This window comes from Homalodisca vitripennis, chromosome 2 (genome assembly GCF_021130785.1).
Source record: "Homalodisca vitripennis isolate AUS2020 chromosome 2, UT_GWSS_2.1, whole genome shotgun sequence".
Taxonomy (NCBI): Eukaryota; Metazoa; Arthropoda; class Insecta; order Hemiptera; family Cicadellidae; genus Homalodisca; species Homalodisca vitripennis.
Genome location: NC_060208.1, coordinates 100,096,493 through 100,124,004, shown reverse-complemented (window position 1 = coordinate 100,124,004; position 27,512 = coordinate 100,096,493). Strand labels below are relative to the sequence as shown.

The 27,512-nt window shown below is 32.7% G+C and overlaps 1 protein-coding gene across 1 annotated transcript in view; it reads left to right on the top strand.

Moving 5' to 3' along the window:
* Positions 1-2,986: 2,986 nt before the first annotated feature.
* Positions 2,987-27,512, top strand: part of LOC124354435 — a 29,373-nt gene continuing 4,847 nt past the window's right edge. The window contains exons 1-7 of the mRNA XM_046804882.1: positions 2,987-4,758; positions 5,272-5,428; positions 8,756-8,943; positions 13,940-14,039; positions 18,558-18,686; positions 25,976-26,124; positions 26,631-26,790. Coding sequence (XP_046660838.1) covers positions 3,389-4,758; positions 5,272-5,428; positions 8,756-8,943; positions 13,940-14,039; positions 18,558-18,686; positions 25,976-26,124; positions 26,631-26,790 — 2,253 coding nt within the window. The 5' untranslated portion in view covers positions 2,987-3,388. The remainder of the gene's footprint in view (positions 4,759-5,271; positions 5,429-8,755; positions 8,944-13,939; positions 14,040-18,557; positions 18,687-25,975; positions 26,125-26,630; positions 26,791-27,512) is intronic.

Sequence of the window (27,512 nt, the reverse complement as noted above, 5' to 3'; positions counted from 1 at the left end):
AAAAATATACTTTTAAATATTCATTTTGGCAAATATTCAGTGCTTTGTCGGTAGGTACTGTAATATAGATATAAAAGACAAAGTAACTATTTATTTCTGTTCTTATCTATTTCTTTTTTAAAGTGTTATAAAACCCATCTTAGTTGTCTTTTAGCAGAAGTAGGTTTCTCAGACCTGATGTGTATGTGTATATATTTTCTTGATAAGGAAACAAGGCGAAATCTACTATGGGACAAAAATACCAAGACCAGAGTAAATTAAAATGACTATAAATATACTTTTTGACAGATTCTCTTGGTCATGGTAACAAGGGAAACTAAACATTAGAGTTGGAAATATAATAATATCAAAGCGCAATCCTAGAAATGCTAAGCATCCGAAATTGCATTCGAAGTCGAGGTATTAGGTGATTGCTAATAATATTATTTAACCTTATGTACAAAATATATATCTCTCTTTAGTTAAATTTCGTGGTGTACATTTAAAATTTGAATGGCATTGGATCAGTTGATTTATAAATTGGTATATTTAGGTCTGTTAGTATATTCAATAAACATAGCTGATGTGTCAAGTTGTAACCCAGGAACGGCAATTGTAACACTTTCCGATAACATAACAGTGTTTACATACTTTTTTACTCTATGGTGTGAATAATCCCAGTTCTAGTTATACCAATAAGAACTATAACTTAATGTTTCTAAATTTATTAAGGATAGACTTCAGTGGCTTTATATTCGGTTTGGGAGTCCCTGTCTTACAACTGGGAGAGCGAACGAGTCACGCCTGGAGGTTGGAGCAGGGAGGCTGAGAAGTAGCTACAAACAATAGACAATATTCTTTATTTATAAATTCATAGAGATTTGTAACAGCGTCATTAAACTAAAAATAAAAATTGATATTTACAAAGTCAAGTTACATATTAGGTTAAGGTGATTTTATTTATCAGTTTTGTAATGGTCTTCAGTTTTTATCATATCATACAAAATCTCTTCTAAAATATTCTTCAACGGTGTACAGGGAGTTTTATAGCAGTCACTTCTTTACTGTACTCTTGAAACTAATTGCTTTACACTTCTTGATGTCTTCTGGTAAATAATTCCATATCTTTATTTATGGAACTCAAACAGAGCTAGTCTATGCACAGGAAATTTGAAGTTTGTTGGACCTCGAGTGTTGTGATTGATACTGGAACTGCCAGGTAATCCGCTCTCATGAACAAATACTACCGTCTCCAGAATATACAGAGCTACAACCGTTAATATTGACAAGTTGATGAACGATGGGCGACAGCTCTCTCTCGGCTGCAAGCCAGCAAGTGTCCTCACTGCCTTCTTTTGCATCACTAAGATGCGATGTAAGTTGCCTGTTGAAGATTTACCCCTCACTAAGAGACATAGCAGAGATGAGTTTCAAACAGTGCATGCTATGCTGTTTTAACAGTGGTAGTGGGAGGATGTTTATCCCTGAACGTCTGAATGGCGAGTGAATAGTACGGGCTTTGTGTCGATATTTTGACGCACTGTTTACAATGTTTGTTGTCAGACAATAAATAAATATTATTACCATTAAAACAATATTATCCTTAATTTACATTTTCAAAATGTGTATTCATGAATTATGGTGAATGAAACCATAAATAATAGTTTTCATGTCTCTTCACCAGAAAAAATGTAATTGTCCATATCAAGTTATAGCGTGTTAAACTGAAAACTGTAACAATGTTTAACTCCCTCAACAGGATAACATGAAGACTTCAGGCATTTATCTGTGCAGATGTGTTACATACAAAGCGTTATATTTTAAACACATAATGATAGCAAATGGTTAAAATACTGTTAACCTTTCAAATTCAGGATATGATTCCTCCGATTTAGGTCTTTATCTAATAATACTCCAAAGTACCTACTATATTTAGAAAATTTTACCTCAGCTCATGCAATGTTGCAATTTTTCATATCTAAATATATCGCCAGTATCTTAAAAAATCATTGTTTTTGAGCTTTTTTATGCACAAAACTATTTTAATATAAGTTTTGTAAAGATATTACGTCTTTACGGTAATTTACAGTTTGCGTGATACAGTTAAAGTGCTTGCAAATATAAATTTACTTCTAAATCAATAACCTTCCAATTTCAAGTCACTTAGAATTTACCTCCAACAGATTTTATGCGATATATATAATTTATAAAAATTAAAAAGCTTTTAGTATGGATAGCTTCAGTATCTACTTTGAATCTTTGATTAACCATACGAATTTCAGCCTATGTATTAAAGCCTCGTAATAGTTTTAACCAATTTACTAATAATAGTAATCACTCAATTCATTCTTGAAGTTCCTCTTTGTATTTTTAGAAAAGTTAGTGACAGTAGTTTATATTAGAAATGTAGTCTTAGAAGAGTTTAATATAACTAACAAGAATAAACCTTAGAACACTTTTGTAGTTTTTATTATTTATAAATACGTGAATATAGATTCTTCAAACCTAAAATGTACATTGTATAAATAAATACTACAAAAGTGTTCAAAGGTGTATTTTTGTTAGTTACAATAATTTACATCTAAACGGAAAGGAATAGCTGTTTTCAAGTATATAAATATCCAACTTTAATGTATTTATAAATGTAATGAATAATATAGTCGTTAGTATTGTTTTACTGTATTTGAGTACTTTTCAATATAGAGTTTTAATTAATTAGTAAATGACACAACTTTTATATATTTACTAACTAAATTACATAGCACTTTTTATGATATCATTTTCCACCTTTTTAATTGATAAACCACAAAAGATATTTGTACAGTAATAATAAATAACTTAATCTTATTTACATAGTGTCACTGTTGTTACTCTTTAGATAAATAATAGCTTGCACTAATTTACCAAAATAATGAGTATATCGTCACAATTGTTTTTGTTAGCTGTTGGCGTGATTGGTACCGTAACTTTTTTTTATTTCAAACTTAAAAATAATGAACCAAAATAGAAATCTGGAAATCTTGAGAAGTGCCGAAGGTTTGATGTTAGTGAGAGCGTGTGTTACTGTTTGTTGATTATTATTGTATTTAATCGAATAAGTCTAAAACTATTTGTTATCGTTGTGTAGAATATCAAGTAAATATGTGGTATTTTAAATATGTTATGTATTATTAATTTGTATTCTGTATGGCGTAACTCCCTTGTAACGGATTAAATATATTTTAAGTGTGATCTAGCTTATCTTCCGGCAATTAATACGCTGTTTGGCTTAACCCTTATGGTTACTTGGCTAAATACAAGTTTAAAATTATAATAGGCTACCAATAGCTTATATTAAATGTTACTAGATTACTTATTTTAAAGGTAGTTGTTGTTCTAATGTATAAAGTGTAACTTCAACTTGAATACCATGGAAAATAATCACAGGTTAGAAAATTCAGAAGATCAAGAACTTTCTGAATCATCAAAACACTATCAGGAATGTGATCAAACATCTCCCTTACACCATGATAATTTACAAAGTGACAGTGTGGCAACACAAGATAGTGAACCTAAGAGGGAATTAGATACCCAACATGAAGATGGTTCACCAGCACCTGGACCCTCTGATAGCCCTACTTTAGCCGAAAAGAATGGCTACAATGTGAATGAAGAGAGTGAAAATTGTAATGAAGAAGCAGCAGTATCTTTATTAGGAAATGAAATTGATCAAAACCACGAGGAAGAACCAATGGAAACAAATGAAGAATGTGGAATAGAGGAGGATAATGATCAAAGAATGTCAGACTCCCAGTTGGAGAATGATAAATTATTTGCTGAGAAAGCAGATCTAGACAACATCAATACTGAAGTAGAAGATGGAGATGGCATTAAAAATAGTGATGAGTATATGGAAGATGAAAGAGAAGGAATTAGCCCAACCATGGATCGAAGTAGCTGTGTTGGTAATTCAACAGAACAAAGTCAAGAGGTAGAGGATAATGAAAAAGATAAAATAGGAATTGATGAGAAATGTTTACCTGTACCCAGTACACCAGAAATTGGAGAAGAGATCAATAAAACTACGAAAGTTAGTAAAGTTACTGAAAGTGCTTTCCAGAAGTTGGCAAGTTTAGGTGTTATAACAGAGGAAAAACCATTTGTGGACACTAAAGAAAATGTTCTCAAGAAACTTGCAAGTCGAAGTGGCATATCAATTACACCAGCAGGGGGAACGTCATCATCTTTAAACTCTTCCATTTTAATCACTCGTACAAAACCTAAACACAAACCTGGTCCAAAATCTGCCATGCTGAAGCAAAAAGCAAAGAAAATAAAGATCGATTTGACTAAAGAGTCAACAGATATTGATAAAGACTTCAATTCACTTATAAGTTTTCTTTCTACAGCAGCTAAAGCAGAAGAAATTTCTGATCAACTTGATACTGTTCCAAAACATTCAAGTAATACAGAAATAGATGATGCAGATGATATTGAAGTAGATCCCAACTTAAATATCAATGATTCATGTGTTAATCAAGATCAAAATGAAAGTAGTGGTAGGGAAGTGAATGTAAGTGTAGTTGACAATCAGTCACTACAGGACATGGATGGAGAAAGTCATGATGAATCAAAATCCTTCAGCCATAGTTCTGAGCATCCAGATGACAGTGATGATAAGATTACAACAACCATTTCTAAAGTAAAGAATGTCATAGAAGAAGGATCAGCAGAAATTTTGCTATCAGCAACAAAAAATGTATTTTACAACAAAGTTCAGGAGTTCAATAGGGATATGAGGTAAATTTTCTTATACTTAAAATATAAGCTAACTTGTTTTATAATTTGTTCCCTTTTAATCATAAACACTCATAGAATAATAAACTTGACTTGTGAGAAATATCTTACAAATTTTCCTCATATTCATCGCCATTTTCAAAGTCTCAATATATTAGTTACTTCTTGTTGTTTATTGCATACATTAAAAATTACTATAACTAATAAGTTGAAATCAGATTCTAAGTTAAATAAATTGTAATATTGAATTATCCTTTGGATAAAAACAATCGAACCATTTGATAATAGCAAATTTTTTAAGTAGGCCTACATAGTATACTGTTAATATATTTATTTTGATATCATTGTTTATATTGTCAATCTTGTTACTTCCTATTGTGATGTGAAAAATATTTTGAAATGTTTTGTGAAGTACCATGGATAGGCTTTCAATATTTTAAAGGATGATCTTTAATAACTAAAATATTTTAGACAGGCATGAATAATTTATGCCAATAACTTAATTTTGTGTTACAGTATAGCTGCATTGACTGTGTTTTCTGAGATGCATCAGCAGGATCCACGTACTCGTAACAGAGGCAAGAAGCGCAAGGCAGCAGCTAACAGTGAAACCCTCGTAGATGACTCCGATCCTTCAGAAGAGAATGTGTTTGAGGCGGGAAAGAAATGTGAAGTAAGTAGGTCAAAAGCAAATGAGAAGTGTTATTTATTAGTGAATTTAGGATATTTTTCAAATGATCATTTGTATGTTAGTGCTCAGTAAGTATAAAAAAATAAGTGCCACTTGTGTTTAATTTCATGTTTCTCCGTAATAAATTTATTGATCAAATATTACACAAATTTTAACAACAGCTATTAACAGTGTAGCAGATTAAATTATATAACAATAAAATTGTAATAACATTAAACATTTTAAAGTAAATAGCTTAATAAGTATTATGACATGCAATACAAAAAAAAAATGTGCTCAGCTGAAATAAAATATATAGGGCCTACTGTTAAAATGATACAATTTGTATCATTACTGTGAATGTAGAAAAGACAAAAATATTTTATTCAGTTTTGGATGTTTGTATTAATCAGATCCAGATGTGGAGACATAGCCAACAAAAACCTAAAAATATCAAACATAAGAAAAAATATGAGGTAAAGCTGAATTTCACCCCATAAATTGACCTCTACCAAAGGAACATTTTTTCAAAAGACGCCAAAACTCCCCCTTGTGCTAACCTTCTTAAAGCTTGAAAATGTAAGTCTTACGGAGTTCCTAATATCTATCTCCTTTATGATTAATAGATTACTTTTGGGGTAAATATTTACTTTCGCAACTTCACACTATTTGCAAAAAGTCTATTTAAAACAAGAAAATAAATGTATAGGAGAGTAGTATAATACAGGGTTTGTCCGGAAAGTAATAGGACTGAGTCGATTTAAAAAAATTTATTGAGCAAATCATTACAATTCTTTAAAAACTTTAAAAATCGGCTCTTTCTGCGTCGATGCAGCGCTGCCAGCGCGATTTCCAAGCATTGAAGGTGTCACAGAAGGCATTCTCCGGAATAGCCTTGAGAGCCGCGGTGCAAGCTGCTTGGATCCCCTCTGTCGTCTCAAAATGCTTGCCTTTCAGGCCCTCTACCAAATCCAGTCGGTGCGCGCACTCTCCGAAGTACAGTCTCGGCGAAAGAAAATCAGTCCTATTACTTTCCGGACAAACCCTGTATGTATAAAAGGGAGGAAAGCCTAAAATAATAACTGTAATTACGTTAGAAATACCTTTGGCCACAGTGCTTGGCCAAAAGGAAAACATCCTCTAGAAAGTACCTAAATTCTAGTTCAGATCATGTGAGTGCTCGTTTCCGCCTAAGCCATAGTTAATTCAACATGACAAAGAAAGTAGACTTAGGAAAGTAGCCTACACGGGAACAGTCAACCAACACAAGGAGAAGTACTAAAATTTCAAACATAATTAAAATAATAATAATAGAGTAAAGAAGTAAAAATTATAAAAATTTACAGAATATTAAATGAAGAGTTCTCTTGAAAAGTTATGAAGAGAACTTCCAGTGACTAAAACGACAAAACAACAGACATTTGAAAACTATTTATTTCCACAACTTTTGTAGATAGTTTTGCCTTTGACATTTAAGCACTTATATTTTTTGACTAACTTAGAAATGCCTTCTTTAAAAATTCTGCCACACCTGCGCCTTTAACCAGCCAGTGACAGTGTCTTTGAGTTCATCATCGTCAACTTTTAGAGCCAAGCCAGAGCCAAACAAACTAGTCTTGGAAATTTGTGGAAATTGATCCAAAGCTCAGAGATTGTGAAACGTCAGTGTTTTCTAACTGTTTAATTGGTCTTCTCGATAAGTTCATCATTCACTGCTGATTAGAGGTGTGCCAAAAGAACTGGAACAGTTCCATCGGAACGTTCTGGAATCGGAACGGACCTGGAACAATTAACTTCTTCGAAACTCCATGTTCTGTTGGAACAGGTTACGTGCCTAGAAGTTCTGGGCGTTCCGATTCTGTTCAGCTTGGAACTCCATGTTCCGTTGGAACATTTTACTAGATCTGCCAAAATGGTTCCGACAGAACGACTAGGCTGGTAAATGTTCCATTAATTAACAAAGATTAATTTTATGGAGCTCTGTATCTATTTGCATCATAGATACAACTTGAGCAGATAGACTTTGTTTTTAAAATTCAAATATCAGAACTTGGTATTATATCGTACCGGAACGAAATCGGCCAGAAACTTAAATAAGTAGACAACCACTGTCGGAACGAAACGCATGGAACTAGAGCCTGGAATGTCCCGGTCGGAATGGTTCCAGTTCTGGCTAGCACACCTCAACTGTTGATGGCCTGCCACTCCTTTCTTCGTCGTGAATCAACTTTTTTTCTCTTTTTTTGTTTATCCATTTTAAAACAAACCCATTCAAGTATGCTTTGCAAAGCTATAGAAAATGAACAAGCACTTGTATGACTTTCTAACTGTCATGGCTGTATGCCGACTGACATGCCGTGCATGCCAATGTGTGAGATTGCACTACTACCAATGATGTAAGCGAACTGCGGTTACTTTTGTAGTATTTCTACAACAATAGTTAGGATTAAATATGGTTTTCTTTTTAATTTGTGAGGATTAAAAGGAAATATAGGTATTATTTAGTTTTAGTCCTTCATAGAGCATTACATAGTTATTGCACAATACACTTACTGTGAGGATCTTTGTCCTTTTGCTATGTAGAATAATATAGTTCGTTGAGTTTGTAATACTGTACTTTTAGTTAAGTCAATCATTTGTGATCAGATATATAGATATTACTGATCGATAGGCCTACTATTTCGAGGGATGTGTTTTATTCATCACCATCTGCAATGCATGCTGCTTTATGATAATGGCCAAAGGCATTACTGTTAGCCCATTCAATTAATAATTCTATTATGAAAAAAATATTCAAATTTTCTGAAATTAAATTTTTGTTGTAGTTTGTTTTAATTAAATTTTGTATAATTTTTTGCAGTAAAACAACTAATAATATGAAGTGGTTAAATTAAATAGTTATGTATTTTTATTTCTGTAATTATAATGCTATATTTTACAATTACCATATTACAAAATATGTAAAAAAAAGACATGTAAATGAAGCTTAACTCAATATTTGCATTGAAGAATCAACCCTTTCCACCGTAGCTACGCTATGTGTAAAAAGCTCAAGTTTGTGCCGTTGCTATTTGGCAGGTGGTCCAAAATCTTAATTTTTATCCAGAAGGAAGACATGTTGGTCTGAAAAAACTCTGCATGTTTCCTTTTTCTGTCAGAAAAACCCCTACATGTTTTCTTTTTCTGTCAGAAAAAAATAGCAAGGGCTGACTTATTGGCCACTCTGTATGTTCTTTAATATATTCATCTTATCCATAAGGGAATGTAGTTTAAAGCAGCAGCTATTCAAATTTGTTTTATTCTGTGATTAACCCTTATGTTTATATCCAGAACGGTATCACAATACTGGAAGCACTGTCAGCCACAGGTCTGAGGTCCATTCGCTACGCCCGGGAGATACCTGGGGTGAAGGAAGTGATTGCCAACGATCTCTCAGAGGATGCTGTAGAGGCCATCAAAAAGAATCTAGAACATAACGGAGTCCAAGATTTGGTCACTACTTCAAGAAGTGATGCCTCGTGAGTTCCACATTTTTTTATATAGATTATTTAAAACCAAATCAAATAACACAAATGTTTAAATTTTATCAGGATATAATCAACCAGGTCATGAAAAATCAAATGAAAGGTTATCTGATCTCAAATTCTAAGATTTTCCAGAAATAATAGTGGACATATTTTCACTGTTTTTCAAACTATTCAGGCTGGTAGTACAATACACTTTCTTTTCTTTTAAACATTGGCTAACCATTTTCTGTCACTTTTCAGCTGTTTATAAAACTGATTATGTACTACTTTAAGTTAAAGCAGTAGATGGTTATATGTAATTTTTCTAAAAAAAAATTTAAGGCACAATAATATATTGGTGAAATTGGGGTTTTATGAGTTTCATCTTTATAGTTTTGAGTCTTTGATTATATGTAATGTTTATTTACAAAAACATCAGATTTTCTACTAATTTACCATATATTTTGCTTTGTCATTTTTGCAATCTAGAGGATTTTAAAGTTTTTTTTGTATGAATCCTTTAGTAGGAAAGGATAATTTTTCTATCAATAGTATGGAAACAAACTTCTGCAAAATTAAAAATTATGTAATAAGCGGTTCAAACTTATTCTCGTACAACATGTTTTAATAAAATATCTTGTTTTAAAAACTACAATAAAATTAAGGAAAATGTGGTTTTGAAAGTATTTACCTTTTGAAGTTCATATATTCTACGGTATGTCTTTTTTTGTTAATCTCTGTACATCTGTGTCTGTTACGATTGCAGATTGGTAGCAAACAAACAATCTTTAAATTGTGGTTTTTTTTTACTTTATGTGTAGAAGACCATACTTTATAGATGAAAGTAGGAAAATATCATAGCTTTGTAAATAATATTTGACTTGAAGTTCATTCTTTTATTTCTACAAAAAAAGATTACTCATGTGATCTGGTGTGTCTATGCACAGATGTCAGCTGCTCGGAAGTAATCAAACAAATGATTCGTACAATGTATGTAAATTTGACTTTGTTTGTTTGTATATAAATTTATCCTCTATAACAGCACATGTAGCTTGAGTCTGAATAATTTTGTAACAAATTTTGAGATATTTTGAAATGTATTTGTTATATTTTTTATGTTGACATTATAAGTAATACAGATATATAACTATGTATGTTTTCTAAGCTATATATTAAGGAAGACCATTTTATAATTTATCAAATAAAAATAAAATGTAGAGAATATGATATAGATTTTATATTATAGCCATTTCCCTGAAAGTATGCAAATCCTTTTGGTAGCCTTATTATAAATAGTATTGTATTTTATTGTTTGCTTACTTTTTATATTATCAGGTAATTTTCAAAAGGGTAAATATTGTTAAGTATGTGAATAATACAAACATCCTAATATCAAGGAAAGCATAAGAAACCATTAAAATTGTATTTGTCATTGGCCTGTAAATGGTTATCAATGTTTTGACATTAAACTTTCATTATAAATTGTATAAACCCAATTTGATGTACCATATAATATAATATTTTTATATATATAATATAATTTATATTTTTATAACCAAACAGATTAAGAATCAAGATATTCATTACAACATAACATTCACAATTATACAATTATAAATAATGTTGTGTTAATGGGTTGCTCGTCAATATACAATGTCAATGACGGTCTTATATATTGATAAAGTCAGTGTTGTACCAGAATGCCAAGTCTAAATATATGTCTGAGTACTACTAAATTTTAAAAGCAATAATTATATGTTAAATTTCATTTACATGTTTAACAGTTACATCATTAACGAACAATACCAGTTAGTTAAAATAAGTAATTAAAATTGTATGACATATAAAAAAAATCCTAATTCACAAAATAACAAAACTACAATTCAACAGTTAATAAAATATTTATAAATTAAATAACGTCAACAAAATAATATACTATAATAACAACCAGTCAATAAACAACCTTAAAACACAAGATAAAATGCATTAATTAATCAACAACAATAACAGGTTACTAAAATATGTTCTATTCTAAAACCAAATCGGTTTAGTAAAAACTGCATTACAAAATAACACATAAATAACATAATATGAATAAACCTTTAACACTTTTAAACTTTTATTTTTCTTACTACTAGTAAGAAAAATAAAAGTTTAAAAGTGTTAAAGGTTTATTCATATTATGTTATTTATATTTATAAAACACTTTTCGAGGCTACATCTCTAACAAAATAACACATTTATACTACGGATTGTCATGCAAAAATTCAGACTCACTGTAGTAAGTTTTACAACTACTGCATTTTAAAAAATAAACATTTTAAGCTTCTTTAAATGATCAGGAAATCTTGATGGGTAAAAATCTAGATTTATTCCAGAATATATACAAATGTTAGATTGATCCTAGCTGAAAAGTTAAGAATACAACATTTTATTGACTTATCACCAGTAGAAATTTATTTTGGGTAGGCACGTTTATTAAGTTATTACAAATGTTCTCTGGCCTCAGCCTTATACGTACCAAATAACTATAATGTTAATATATAGACGTTAACCTTAGAGACATAAAATATTGTTAAGTTTGAAGAAAATTTGTACAACCATTGTACTCTTTACACGAGTTCTTTTTTACGAGGGTTAGGCTTTGTTGATTGCTTTGACTGGTGGCTTACTTAAAATTTGTTATTTCATTGTTACATTAAGACTAAAGTATTAGTACAATATGTATGATTCTATTCAATGTGTGGTATTCAAAAAATATATTTTGGACTTGATAACGCTGTAATAAAAGTGAACCCACCTGTTCATTTCATTTAACTAAATAACACTTTCTTTCATCAATTAACTGTTTTCCAATAATAATAATAAGTTTGTTTATTTGTCTTAAAACATGTTACATGCATTGACAAAGTCTAATTCAGCTAAAGACTAAATAGCATTGTCTCTAAATTATATTGAATAAGTGTAATACAAAAATATTATGTATATAATAATATAAGACATTAATCGTCTAGTTGAGAATAACACTGATTATATCATGAGTTTATCTTGAAACAATCATTAAAAGTCTTATTTTGTTAATATAAAAAAAATTCATCAATATTATAGAAAGGATTTTGTAACAGCTATTCATAAAGTTTATTTTTATAGATTTTAAGACGGTATTTTTCAATCAGATGTTTCAATTTGTTATGCACTTTTAAGTCAATTACAGCATAACTATTTAAAGATTTGCTCAGCCGACAATAGTCAATTGAAATGCTATTTCTGTTTCTGGTGTTGTAATTATGTGTTTGTGTATAGTTTATTAAGTCCTTATTATTTAAAATGTAACCTGATTAGTCAAACAAGTATAAATTAACTATTGTAAGAATTCCTTGGTCAATAAAAACAGGTATACAATGATCGAGATATTCAGCTTTACCAACTATTCTAACAGCTTTCTTTTGAAGCACCAGTATTTCCTGAACTCTAGCACTAATTTCCCTCAATCCATATCTCAAAATTGACTGAAAGTAGTCAAAATATGCAGTCCAAACATAATTTTCACTTATGCAACAAGATAGACGTCTCAGTAAAAAAAAATTCTAAATAATTTAGCAGACATAAAATCAATGTGAGGTCCCTGTAAAAGATCAATATGAGTTTCTAAAATTTTGATTACACTTGATTCAAGGTTAAAACTATTTTCAGGAATTGATTTTAAAGTAAACAAAATGTTTTGAGTTTTAGTTTCATTCATTAAAAAACCGTTTTCTTTCAACCATATTGATGCTTTGTTTATTGTGGTGTCGGTTAATTTCTTTAGTTTATTAAGGTTATTACTACTATTGAAAAAAGTTGTGTCATCAGTGTAGAGAAGCGTATTACCATCAACAGCCAATATTATCTCATTGATATATATGATAAAAAGTAAGGGTCCAAGTACTGATCCCAGAGGGACACCGTACTCTATTTTGACTTTCTGTGACCAATTTCCTTTGATATATACTTTTTGTGTTCTATTGGATGAGGTATGATTTTATAAAATCAAAGGCACATCTATGAATTCCATAATGCTTCTATTTGATTAAAAGAGTACAGTACTGTGTTCTACACAATCAAAGGCCTTACTTAGGTCACATAAAGTGGCCTTAGCAAAGGCTTTATTTTCAAAAGTTGACAGTATGTTTCGTATTAGCTTATCAATGGCATCAATAGTGGATTTACCTCTTCTGAAACCAAATTGTGATGGACTTAAAATTTTCTTTTCTTTTAAATAGTCACTTACTTGGTCATAGACCAATATTTATAGTAATTTAGACAAGGTTGGTATGACTGAGGTAGGGCGGTAGCTACTTGGATCATTATAGGGGCCTTTTTTTAAAGACTGGACAAAGTCTTTAAAAGACCGTAAGATTTTCCAGTAATAATTACTGAAACTTATCCAGTTGTGTTGATGTCCTTGCCGCAGTGTGAGGCCCGAATTTCAGCAATATACATAAATCTGTTTTTTTTTTTTTTTTTTTTTTTTTTTTTTTTATAACCAAAACAGTTGGCTTCACAGGATATAAGATTATTAATTAACATGGCAGTAAACAATGTGCAATGTAACCAAACAATATATGCAGACAGAAGTTTGAATGTATGTAACTGACTGATTTTGACTCTGCAATACTTAACACTCTGTTTAAAAATTATGTGTGATTTGTTTTTTCTTACTTAAAAATTATCCAAAATTAATTTCTTCACCCGTAACAGACTAGTGTAGTCATATGGACAGTTGTATGTGCAGCACTGATACAGAAAATAGTTACTGTCTGTATTAATGTGGGCTGTGGCTTGTTAATCATTTGGCAAAATTGGTTTCTGTTTAATAATTTTACATAATCGGTTCCTATTTAAGAAGTATTCACAATCTATTTCTAACTTACACAATTTTTCAATCATTTCTACTTAAAAATTTTACGCAATTGGTTAAAAATTTGTTGTACATTTTTATATTCTCCATTTTATTTTTTTGTTATAGGATGCTCATGTACCAGCGTCAGGCAAACCAGGAGTGGTATGATGCCATTGACTTGGACCCATATGGATGTCCTTCTCGTTTCCTTGATAGTGCTGTACAGGTATATACATGTAATTAATGTATTCACAATATTAACAAGCAATAATATTAAATGATAAGAAAGTTATGCAACATTTAATGTAACTGCTCCATGTGTCAGACTATAGACTATAGACAATTCTTTATTAACAATATCTTTGAGATATGTTACAGAGCAGGAAAAAAGAAAAAAAAGATTGGGAAGTGATAGGGAAATGTATGATCTGGATGAGGTCATATTCCAGTTTAAAGTTGATCATTCCATGTGAAGAACTCGTTCAGCGTGTAGAAAGCCCTCTCTTCCGTTCAGCATTGAAAAGTTCTCTTCATGGTAGCAGTGTCGTCCCTTTTCAGCCTGTCTGGCAGCTTATTGAACAGCTTCACTCCAGCATATGATGGGTTTCTTTGGTAATACATAGTAGGGTAGTTTCCAGGATATAAATTGATGTCACAGTCAGGATCATGCAGGTTTTGAAAATATCTCTGCACCTATCTGTAACTCTAATCCTGCCATTACTCTTTTTACTTTTTTCTGCTTAAACAGGACTCAGCGGAGGTTACCTTCTTTGTTTAGGGTGGTTCTTCAGCGAAGAACCACTCCAAACGGCAATTCCATAATGCAGATGGCTTTCTTATGGCTTCATGAGTGCTGGTTACTTTAATTCTTTTTAAAGCAAACAATGCGGAGCTAAGCTTTAGGCAGAGGCTGTCTGTGTGACTCTTCCAGCTTAAGTTTTTATTCACGATAACTCCCAGGTGTTTAACTTTATTTGTTGAATGGAGGCCAGGCATTTCATTTATGGACCCTTTTTTGCTACCCAGTGACATTTGTTTTGTTTTTTGCTCATGAAGGACAAGATAATTTTGTATGGTGCATTCTTGTGCTAGGTTCATAGCTATCTAGGTGTTTATTTCTAGTTGTTCTATATTACTGTTAGATGTTAGTAGAACACTGTCCTCAGCATACAAGATCATTTTCCAATATTCACTTAAATGTTCTGGAAAGTCATTAATGAACAAAATAAACAAAACTGGTCTAGGTACTGAGCCTTGTGGAACACCTCTGCTTACTGGCAGAGACTCAGACTGAACTGGTCTTGTACCTCCTTTTGAAGTTTCCTTTAGTTCCACAATTTGTCTTGTAGCTAGTAAACCACCTGAGTGCAGTGCCCAAACTTTGGAGTTTAGCCTGGTATAATATCGAAGGCTTTGCTAATGTCAAGGTATAAACTAGTAATAGTATTGCCAATTTCAATATTGTCTATTATGTATTCAATTAGGTCTATTATTGCAGTTTCCAGAAATAAATCCATGCTGGTAATCAATGAGTAATTGATTCTGTTGTATGTAGTTTGAAAGTCTAGTAAGTATGATTTTTTTCAATGAGCTTGGAAACTTAGGGGAATTAGATATGAGGGTAAATGAGATCGGTCTATAGTTAGTTATGTTTTATGTTTTTGAGGTCACCTTGTTTCAATTTCAGATGGATTTTTGATGTTTTTAGTTTTGTTGGAAAGATATCTTTTCCCATGAACAAATTTGTAATTTTTACTAGGGGTGTTAGTAACTCGTCTGCACAAGATTTAAGGATCTTCATTGATATCTTGTCTGTACCAGCAGATGTTGAGTTCTTTGCAGATCTTAGCAAGGCAGGCAAGTGATCTTATCTTTGCTTGCTGGACAATGATGGTGGTTCAGAAGTCACCTTTAAGTCTTTGATCCCAAAGTTAAATGCTTGAGTTTGTATTATTTTATTTGTATGTGTACTATAATTTAAAGACACTTTTAACACAAAATAATAACAATTAAACCAACACAATTGAAGGAGCAAATGAAACTTAATAAAAGTCTTAATGATCAATCTAACAAAGTAACTTCATTACATGTAGTACTATGTTACATGTCAAGATTTAAAATGTACTCAGTTTGTTTACAAAATTGTTTATTCTATGATTTTCTTGTTATCGTCATGGTTACCCTTAAGAGTAATGAACAATGTTTGTTTTATGCTTAGTCAAATCTCATGCAGTTACATGCACATGATCAAACTTGATGTTGCATATATAGAAATTAAGTGTTGTGCAAAATTTCAAATATTAATAGGTCAATTTGTTTTCAAGAAATCATATGAACAAACGGATATAAATTATATTTTTTCAACTTCTTGAGTGTTAGACTTTGTTGACGCTCAGTTAACTAGGTTACTACAGTTAGCTTTTATTTATAACTAGCTGGTTCCCGCGGCTTTGCACGCTTTTCGTGAGTTTGGCCCGTACATGAGCATTTCTGGTTCAAGTGAATTATATTTCCAACGCCGATTTAGAGTTTGCCTTGTTGCCACGATCAAGAAAATCTGTAAAAAGTGTATCTTTATATTCATTGTACACGTATATGTACTTTATTCTTAAGTGGTCTAACACTCAAGCTTTAAGTTCATCCAGAAATTTATTTAAAGACAAATATTAGTGTTATTAATGGAAAATAACAACTAAAGTGTGGGAGGAGAAGGTGCTTGCTACTCTCTTACTAAAAATATGCCTAATAATAGTAATGATAACATACATACGCGTTAAAGATTTTACAGTTTTAAAACAATTACAGAATATATGTTGTTTATTAGTCTTCCTTTAAATAATAAAAATGCATCATTCACTTCTGAAACTTTTTTTCTGAAATTCAGGTTAGACAGACTAGATCTCTTTAATTCTAACTTCTATTGTAACAACTCTGAAATTATTTTACATACATTTGCCATGGTTTCACTTACTAAAGGCAGAATTTTTAATTAAAATTCAAAATACCATTGTATTTATAAACCTTGTGTATTTACCCTTATTGATACATACCTAGGTATTTTACATAACTAAATATAACAGTTGGGCAATAAAGATACTTGTAATCATAAAAGCATCACTGGTGTAATTTCGGAAGTTAATGCATTTTTTGGTTTATCACATTTTAATGTTTATTATATTTATTTGAATTTATTACTTATTGCTTTTAGTTGATGTTGGCCCCTCCTTTTTAACAATATTTTTAACCGTCTGATATATTTATTTTTTATTATTATTTTATGTTTTCAAATAATGTATAATGTAGTTCAAAATAGTGATTGCATTAGTCCTAAATATATTATCCCATTAAATTTTTAGTTTTGTAAATTATTTAGTTTACTAACAATAATTGTAATATAAAATAACATTTTATGAGGTATTTTGAAAGAATGGATAATTCTAGAAACTGTGAAAAGTGGAAAAATTGTATAAAAATCAATAGATCTAAACTTTTATTAAATTTTATGCCATATTGGAATAGTTTTATTGATACATTTCTATTTCTTAATTAAGATGAGTGAATTCATCCAGGAAGATTGTTATAGATCAATACCTAGTTAAGCTGTTAGTCTATCAATAGAAGTTATTGCACATACAGGCAGACTGCCCTCTGATTTTTTTACCCGAAATCTGTAGGATTTTTCCTTAGATCAAGTGGAACCTGTATACTAAGTTTCAATTTCCTAGGACCTTTTTGTTTAACCCTTTGAACCCCAGGCGACGAAATATCGTCGCCGAGAAGATATGCGAAGACCCCGCGGCGACGATGTATCGTCGCCAATGAAGTTGCGAGAATCCCCGGGCGACGTAATATCGTCGCCATGGTATATGCGTTTAATACATATTTATTTGAAATCGTAAAATACTTATTTTATGAGTATTAATACATATTTATATGTATTTTATTAAAATACTAATTTTTTTTATTTATTTATTTACTAATTTATTTATTTAGGTAATATCAGTGATTTTTGTGTTGTACGCCTAGAGGTTTTTACAAGTCACATACTTTTATATAAAAAATTCAAAAAAAGTTTATTTTTAGAGATATCAATATAATTTTTTTTGTACATACACAAAACTAAATTTAGAAAAATAAAATGTGGGTGCCCATAGTAAAAATATTTCTTATTTTTTAATTTAAAAAATCTTAAAATCAATTTTTTTGCCTAAAAAATCTATATACATATATTTTAAAATTATTTTAATGCTGTTAAACATTTTTTTATACTTCAGACTAATCTTTTTCTGTGTATACAATTTCATTCTGGACATTTTGGTGTGTAATACAAGACAATAGCATAAAAAATAGCAAAAGTATTAATTTTTTACAAACAGTATGCAAAACAGCTGTTTTTGCTCCGGGGATTCTCGGTAGTTCTTAGGTCAAATGATTTTGGTACGTTTTTTCCACCATCAATATTTTGGTCTGGGGTTCAAAGGGTTAAATTCGTTGGAACAATACAAGATGGCTATTTTAGGCTTATGGCTATTTTAGTGACAAATTACTCTTTTTACAGGTGGAAAGACTCTTAGATCCAAGTGCTGTTTTTTCTCATTATTGGTTTTATTAACATCTGTTTTTAACTAAAATTTATCCTCATGGAAATTTATTTTTTTTATATTCACCTAGAGGCTTTAACCATATTGAATTTAGTTTTTTGTATAGTCTTTGGATTAATAAAAGTTGTTGTCCAATAACACAGGCTGTAAGGGATGGAGGACTGTTACTTGTGACGTGTACGGACATGGCAGTACTGGCTGGCAACTCGCCCGAGACTTGTTACGTCAAGTATGGAGCAATCAGCATCCGTAGTCCGGCCTGTCATGAGATGGTGAGTTACTTGTTATCATTGAGAATGCAACAATTATAACAAATTTCACTAAAAAACTTCCATATGTACTAAAGATAAATAAAAGTTTGTTTTTGAAAGGAGAATGTTACATCATGACAAGATACATTTACAATTGTTGATAGAACAGAAACTGTTAAATATTATCACATCATTTGCGTGTACATGCAATCTAATTCTAAGTAGCATTTCATTCTTTATGTACAAGATTGTATCTTTAGAGAAATAAAAGTACTGTATTGTATTGTATTCAGGGTGGCCACCTGACCGGAAATAATCCAGGAATTTAACAAACCTTAATTTTTCCATTTCTAAGAACTTATGAAATCAAAAAATAATTTGACACCTCTTTGAATCAGGACATGATTAATCTAAACACATCATATTTTGCATGACATGGTCTGTATAACTGTGAATAAAGATATACATATGTTTGTGAGTCCCATCTGACTCTGGTTGTCTCCACTAGTGTAGTGGAGTTTATCTTAGTTAGTTCTACCCCTAATTTGCGGCAAGCCCCCGAACACGTAACATACCATTGGACCATTGGAGAGTCGGCTGACCGATCATCTCGGGCCTCGGCCACAATATGAGCGGTAGCTGAGAGTGGTAAAGCGATAGTGGACCCGATACAAACTTTCTTTTTCTGTTTGTTATATTCAGTCACCAAAATGGTCTCTGAACAAAGTTGTCTAACTCTTATTCTTGAGTGAAAATAGCATTTTGATAAAACGTTTATTAGATAGATTGCTCAGGCCCATAATGTAGTGTCCACCATATAAACAGTCTTAGAGTTTGGTTTGGTGAATATTATCATCTATTTGACAGTTTGATAAGAGATGTAACCCGGCTTTTTGAGTACACCAGAATGTCAGTTGGATTTTTTTATAAGACACCTTTTCCAGAAGAAAATAGCGGGTTTGCTACAAGTAAAGCTGAGAAGGGAGCATTTGGGTCCGACATGATGCACGGCAATGAGAGAATGAGCTGAGGGCTGAGCACAAGGAGAAAAAAATATAGTGCAGTCATTGAAGCATTATTGCTCCGAATTTTTTTACTGTGAACCGAATTGCATACAATTTTGGAATTAGGTTCATCTTACCTTTAACTTCAAAAGTGAAAATGATTTGAACTCCGCAACCACCCTGGGGGTGGTTGCCACCCCTTCTCGGGGGTGAATTTTTTATTTTTCAAAATAACCTCGGATATCGATAGAAGGCCTAATTTTAAGCAAAAAAATCGTCTATAAAGTTTTTCGAAAAATCCAATACTTTTCAAGTTATTGGCAATTGAAAATTCACAATTTTTTCACGTTTTTCATCGGGTTTTTGCAAATATCTCCAAAAATATACGTTTTATCGAAAAATTTATAAAAACAAAATTGTAGCAGGTAAATAAGTAAACAATTTGGTTTTTTATAAAGTATTCTAAGTGCAATATTAAGCTAGATATTAAAGATCAAAGCCGTTTTTTTATTTTGTCTGAAATTTGATCGGTGTGGTCAATGCCATCTAGCGGCGAGCAGATGCATTTTAGGCATTCTAATAAAAAAGGGTTTTGTAGTGCTTGAAATAACTTTACAATGAGCACTATTAAAAGTCTTTTGCACGTAAAATAAGTGAGCTGTATTGCAAATAAGAGGAGCATCTAATGTTTTTTATTTTAAATCAATGGGTTTCATAAGTGCAATTTCCACCATAATTAAAATTAAACGTATTCCGCCTAGAATTAACTTTATTATGAAGAGTTTGATAGATTTTATCAGTTTGGCTGCTTCAGGACAAATATTTTTTTTTAAAGTCACGATTAAAAATAATTTCAAATTTTTAAAAAACCACCTTTTTTCATAATATCTCAAAAATGACGACAGATACGTATAAAAGTGTAAGATGAATAATGTAGGTATTTTTCTGACAAACAATTTGGTTTTTTTGTTTTTCCTGTCAAACAGAAAATTGATGGAGATATGATTGTTTAAAGAGCGCGTGGCAGCGCAATCACAGCCTCTCTTAAGCCCTTTAACCCTTCACCGTTTTAGAAAAAGGTTTTTTACTACATATTGCAATTAAGTATGTTGTAGCTCTCTTAATTACCTTTACAGTGGTTTTTTATAAATTGTGATAGCATGAAAATTGTAGGAGTTATGGTCCAGAAACTTATCATATTTTTTCTACTTAGTAACTGAAGATTTCGGAGTGTGAATATTTGGAGCAATGTGAAAGTACACAGTATAATAGAGACCCAAAACTATTGTAATGTGTGTATATATATATATATACGTAATATGGCTCATATATTTTGGAAACGTAGGCATGAATACATACCAATGTTCTTATATGTATATATAACACATTTGAGTGAATTTTATATAATTTGTAAATATTTTATTCAATAAATGGCAATTTTTTACTCTAAATTAAATTATTTTTAAATATGTAATCATAAATATTTACTGTTTTAATTTAGGGGTAGTTTTAAGGGTAGAAAAGCTTAAGAATACGATAATCATTTTCGAGAGTGTGGAATAATATTTAAATCCTTTTCATTTTATAAAAAAAACTTTTTAAACAATTTTTTACCAAGGGGTAGTTTTCAAGGGTTGAAAGGGGGTTAAAAATTTGATAATTATTATTGAGAATATAAAATATTACTTACTCTATACTTACATCTTTTTATGTCGTACCAAAGTATTTTTTGTGATTTTTTCAATTTAGGGGTTGTTTGCAAGGGTTGTATGATTTTAAAGGGGTTGAAAATGATTTTAATATAGTGCGCCAGGCGCGGCTCTGGACTGTTGTCTTAATCTCGCCCCCCTGGACATTGTCATTCGAGCTATGGCCAGGAAGAGTGCCTACTGTCTTCAGTAGACGGGACTCTGGTCGGGCTGCAGCGGTGGGCACTGCAGAATTGGCACTCTGATACAGGAGGATGTTTTGCACATGATCTCTGATCAGATGCCACAAAAGTTTTCCTTTGACAAACCCTTTAGGATTATTTTACCCTCAAGGGATGATTGGTCAGAGGGGAAGAAACCTCTTCCACCAGCGGAGCTCGAATGGTACACAGACGGCTCCAAAACAAAAAGCGGCACAGGCGCTGGAATTCTGGGAGTGAGACCATGTAGGGAGCTGGTGGTTCCTATGGGTCCGTATCCGACAGTCTTTCAAGCGGAGGTCGCAGCCATTATGGAATGTGCTCGTGAGAATCTTCGTCTGCGATATAGGGGCAAGACGATTAACATTTTCACGGACAGTCAGGCAGCGCTGATGGCGCTGGATTCTTGCGCAATCAAATCAAATTGGGCTGATTGGGATTGCTATCAGACCGTTTCCTCCCTTGCCAGAATCAACAATGTAACCGTTTGTTGGGTTCCTGGTCATGAGGGGATTCCTGGGAACGAAAGAGCTGATGCCCTGGCCAACCAGGGCTCAGCAACAATTATGACGGGCCCTCAACCGTTGTGCGGTGTTCCAAGGTGTGAATCCTCTAGGGTTGTCTCGAAATGGATTCGCGCGGAGCATGGGAGAAGGTGGAGGTTGCATCCGGGTTTGAGAGTGAGTAGAATGGTATTACAGTCACCTTCCCCCAAGGTGGCTTCGGACCTTCTCTCATTAAACAGATCAATGTCTTCTAAGGTCATTGGTCTCATTACGGGGCATGGTCACCTGAAGAAGCATCTACACAGAGTTGGCATCCTTCAGGAGGATCCGCTCTGTGGAAGGTGTAATGAGCAGGAGGAGACTGCTGAGCACCTGCTCTTTGATTGCCCTGCAATAGCAAGAGAGCGGTATGCCATCTTTGGTAGCTTGAACAGGGGTGGTGAGTTTTCCCAGGAGGACTTGATAGGTTGTTTTCGGCGTTGAACTGCTGAAGTTGTAGACTGGTAGGCCTCATGGTGTTTCCGGGGTGCGCAAAAGGCCCTTGAGGCTTAAGTGCATGGCAGTAGGCCGCCCCAAGGAAAAAAAAATAAAATAAAATAAGTGTTAGAAAACACACTACAATTACACCACTTACTATTAGATATGTTTTCTAGCAATAAAATGGCTCAATGTCAATTTTTCCATTAAGGGGTTCTTTACACCCCTTAAAAATAATAGGCGGAGTTCAGATCATTTTCACTTTTGAAGTTAAGGGTAAGATGAGCCTAATTCCAAAATTTCATGCAAATCGGTTCACAGTAAAAAAATTCGGAGGTAAGACCGTATTTTTCGCTTCAATGACTGCACTAATAGTCTGAAATTAGCAGTGGATTAGTGGCACCATGGTGCCACTATGCTGCTCACGTCTGTCGTGGCCAGTGTCGAACGTTCTTTGTCTGTGCAATACAAACATTAAACTTTAAATCGCCACTCTAACGCTCACTGCCCACCACTTGTCACTTGTATTGCGTCTCAGGTTGGTCATTGAACGATTGCTCCTCACACACATGTTCTAGTTGGACATCATATTACATAGGTTAAAAAAGAAAGTAATGTGTTTTAATATCACAGTCACTTCCAAACCTCGAATAAACTTTCTGCATTTAAACTGGCAAAAAGTCTTCTTCTTCTTTTAAGACTATTGCCACTTAAGCCTCAAGGGCCTTTTCACACTCCAGAAGTATACCATGAGGCTAACCATTCCATGTTTTCAGCAGATCGACAAACCGCCAAAAACAATCGATCAGGTCCTCCGGGGAAAATTCACCACCCTTGTCCAGACTACCAAAGATAGCATAGTGCTCCCTTGCTGTGGCAGTACAGTCAAAGAGCAGGTGTTCATCCTGCTCGTAACACATTCTACAGAGCGGTTCCTCCCAAAGAATGCTGACTCTGAAGATGTTTCCTCAGATGACCATTTCCTGTAGTCAGACCCATAACCCCAGAAGACACCGATATACTTAAGGAGAGAAGGTCAGATGCCACTCTGGGGGAATGACTGTAGGACCATTCTGCTCATTCTCGAATCCGTATGCAGCCTCCACTTTCTCTCATATTTAGCCTGAACCCATTTCGAGATAGATCCAAAGGATTCACACTTAGAAATACCACAGAACGGTTGAGGTCCCGTCATGTTGGACACTGAGCCAAAGTTGGCCAGGGCATCAGCTCTTTCGTTCTCAGATTCACTCATGACCAGGAACCCAACAGTCACATTATTGATACTGGTAAGGGAAGAAACTACTTTATGGCAATCCCATACAAGTTTGGAGTTGAACACACGAGAGTCCAACACCTTCACTTCAATGCTGCATGGCTATAGGTGAAAATGCTAATTGTCTTACTCCTATACTGCAGACGAAGATTCTCACGAGCACATTATATAATGGCTGTGACTTTTGCCTCAAAGACTGTGGGATAGGGACCACCAGCTCCGTACATGGTATAACCCCCACAATTCGACATCTGATTGACAGAATGCAAATTACTGATTGCTAACACACTTTTTACTTTTGTATGAAAAAAATATAGGTAGATAACAAATTACAGTAGTTTAATAAATAATATTTTAATTATAAGTATTTTCTATATTTATTTTGGCTTATCTTCATGAGTGTTGTGTCTATTCGTGGACAACTGTTGGCAGTACGCAAATTACCGATTACTAAAATGTGTTTTTTTATTTCTATTAATATTTCTATTATTAGTTTTGTAAAACTATTAATAAACATACAGTAATAAAATAACGTGATGCATAAATAATATTTTTATTAAAGTTTGTATTTTCCATATCTGTATTTGTTAACACTAGCTTGTCTGCTGGTTCTATGCGTAGACGGTAGCTGCTCGATGGTAGACAGATCCTGAATCTCTGTGAATTCTTTTAAAGTAGCATGGGATTCTTAGACGTTTCCCAAAAGGAAAAAGTTAAAGTTAAAAGTAAGAGTTCAGATAAAAGTATTTGGTTTATTTGTTGGTTGTACCGAACAGACCTTGTGTACCTGCAAAATCTCGCACTGAGTGTTCGTGCATCGCAGACCTTTGACCCTCAATGCTGGACTGGAGTCTGCCCCACAGTAGTTGTTCTCTTTATATTACGGTAATTATGAAGTTAACGACTGGTGCGGGAGTTTCATTTTATTAACCTATGCCTATCACACTTCTGAACAAAACAATACAAGGTTTCAGTGGGTGGAAATTACAAATAACAAAGTTATAAAACATTACTATGTACCACTTGGTAACTTCCAAAAAATAATGACCAATTAAAAGGAATAAATTAATTTCCAAATATTTTAACTGCTCACATAATCCACAATCAAACACGTAAATAACTTTCAAAACTAATTCAGTATATTAGAGTTAACATGCCGCGATTGTGTAATAGATACCATTGTTGAAGAGACTACACGAAATTGTAGATGGTGCATAACTTAACTGTCTGAGCACAGAACACTCAGATAAGCTATCTGGAGCAGATAACCCTGTAAATCATAGACAAGAAGCACAGTAAATAAATATAACTAATATATATATGTACATTTACATTAAATTATTATCAAAAATATCATTATTATAAATTTTATGAAAAATTATTAAAAAACAAAGTTATTTGTGACTTCAAACCCTAAAACCATATATATTTTTGTTCAGGAGGGTGAACAGAATACATTAATAACGTTGAAATTTTAATTGGTTTGTCCGACCTTTAACCCCACTCATACCTATTTTTCAAAACTGGTTATATGTATTTTCTAAAAATCACGGGAAAGTTATTAGGTACACATGATGTTATGTCGAGAAATGAGAAGACACAGAGATAAAAACTGAGGGGTTTATGTAGTGATGAAATGCTGCCAAATTTCTCGCATACCGCTAGCGACAAAATTTGCTAGACCACCCCAGCTTTGTAGCATTTCCTGCAAATACTGCTGGTGATGATAAACCTTCACCTTTGCACATAGTATAAGGATTAAATTGTTACAGTGTTTTATTTTATTTAAAAATGGTTTAGAGAATTAGAAATTTTTGACTGGGAAAACTGGGAATCAGAGGTTATCAGTGGCCACCCTGTCTGTCTATTGTAGTATTTACTTGTTTATGCTTATACAGTTATCTGTAAATTAGATATTGAATGCTGGCACGTATACTGTCACCTAATTTAGTAGGAATCCAGGGATTGCACAGTTTTGGTTAAAAAGAGTTTTTTTATATGGGAGCCAGCACCCTTCTATTCTATCCCTTTCTGAGTCTCTTTTCATCCTTTTCCTCTTGCCTTACAATACATGTTTGTGCTGTAGTAATTTGAAAGAAATAATAAGCTACAGAGCGTGACCAAATTATCTGTGACAGGCACTGAGGATAGCATTGCAGTGTATCGAGTCTCACGCAAACCGGTACGGGCGGTACATTGTGCCTCTGGTGTCGTTTAGTGCAGACTTCTACATCAGATTGATAGTGCAGGTCTACACATCGCCCGTCACATGCAAGCGAACCACCAGGTGAGTCTAGACTGGATATTTGTGAAGAGTTCTAGATCTTGGAATCTCATTATAACAAATTTCAATTATATAATACAAAATCCGTTACTGAAAATTCTTAAAAGTGGCATAATTATTAAGTTCTTAGCCACTGGTGCAGTGTAGCGAGTATGTGGTTATTGTGAAATAACTGTGGCTGCTAACCGCATAAAAATAAACCTGGAATATTCACAACATAAATTAAATAACCATATTCAAGCACTACGTTATATACATAATATCGAATCCAGAAGAAATTCCAAATTAAGTCGTGTAGGAACAAATAAATGAGGTAAAATATAACACGTAAGGTTGAGCATGTAGTTTTGTATATTTTTAATTCCTTGTACTATTAGAAACAACTTGTTTAAAATTTCTGAAACAAATTTGTTTACAAAGTGTACTCAGCTTTGTGCTACATTCACCTCTTTTAATATGGTTCACTTGATAATTATAATTAATTGCATCTGCTGGGCTATATGTTCCAGTAAACTGTCGATGGTGTACCAGTGCGCTGGATGTCATACGCACACGCTACAGCCGCTTGGGCTCGCTTCACAGTCAGGGACGAGCACACAACCCAAGTTTCACCTGGGCCATGGACCCCCGGTCAACACAAATTGCTTCCACTGTAATTATAAACACCATGTGAGTACTTTTATATGGTGCTTTATTCACCACATTTGCAACTTCTCTCACTAAAACCTATGAAATGTTTAATTACCCACAGAGTCACTGTTTATGATCACTTTATGTTCAAAACTGCTTTTTGAGATAGCATTGATATTGTAGATTTTTTGGGGAAGGTTATTACTTTAAGTTAAAATTTGTTAATGGTTAAATTCTTACAGAAGTTTTTAGTGTTCTTTTTTCATTAGGTTTTGAAATTACATAATTTTTATTTATTTGATATTTTTTGCCTTGTGAATCAAGCAATTCTTATTTATAAAAAAAATAATGTTAGTAAATTATGTCCTTGTACATTGTCAGGTTTTGGATAAAGGTATATGTTTTGGGTTAGTTTCTAAAGATTTTTTCAAAGTCTGTTAATTTTTGGGACTACTGGTACTAAGATTTACTATTTTCTTAAGAACTAACGACATAGATAGTTGGAGTTAATTTTGGTATGATACATAGCTTTGTTAGTTTTTAAATGTTGTATTGTAGTGATCACTTTATTAATTTTATTCATCTACACATTTTTATTGATTGTATGATTATATTAACACATACAATATGGCGAAGATGGCGCCGACTAGCAAAATCAAGTGTGGAACCTGTGCGAAAAATGTTCCTAAAAATAGTATGGCGATTTTGTGTGAGGGAAATTGTCAGTTGTGGTATCATAGTAAATGTGTTGGAATTGATGA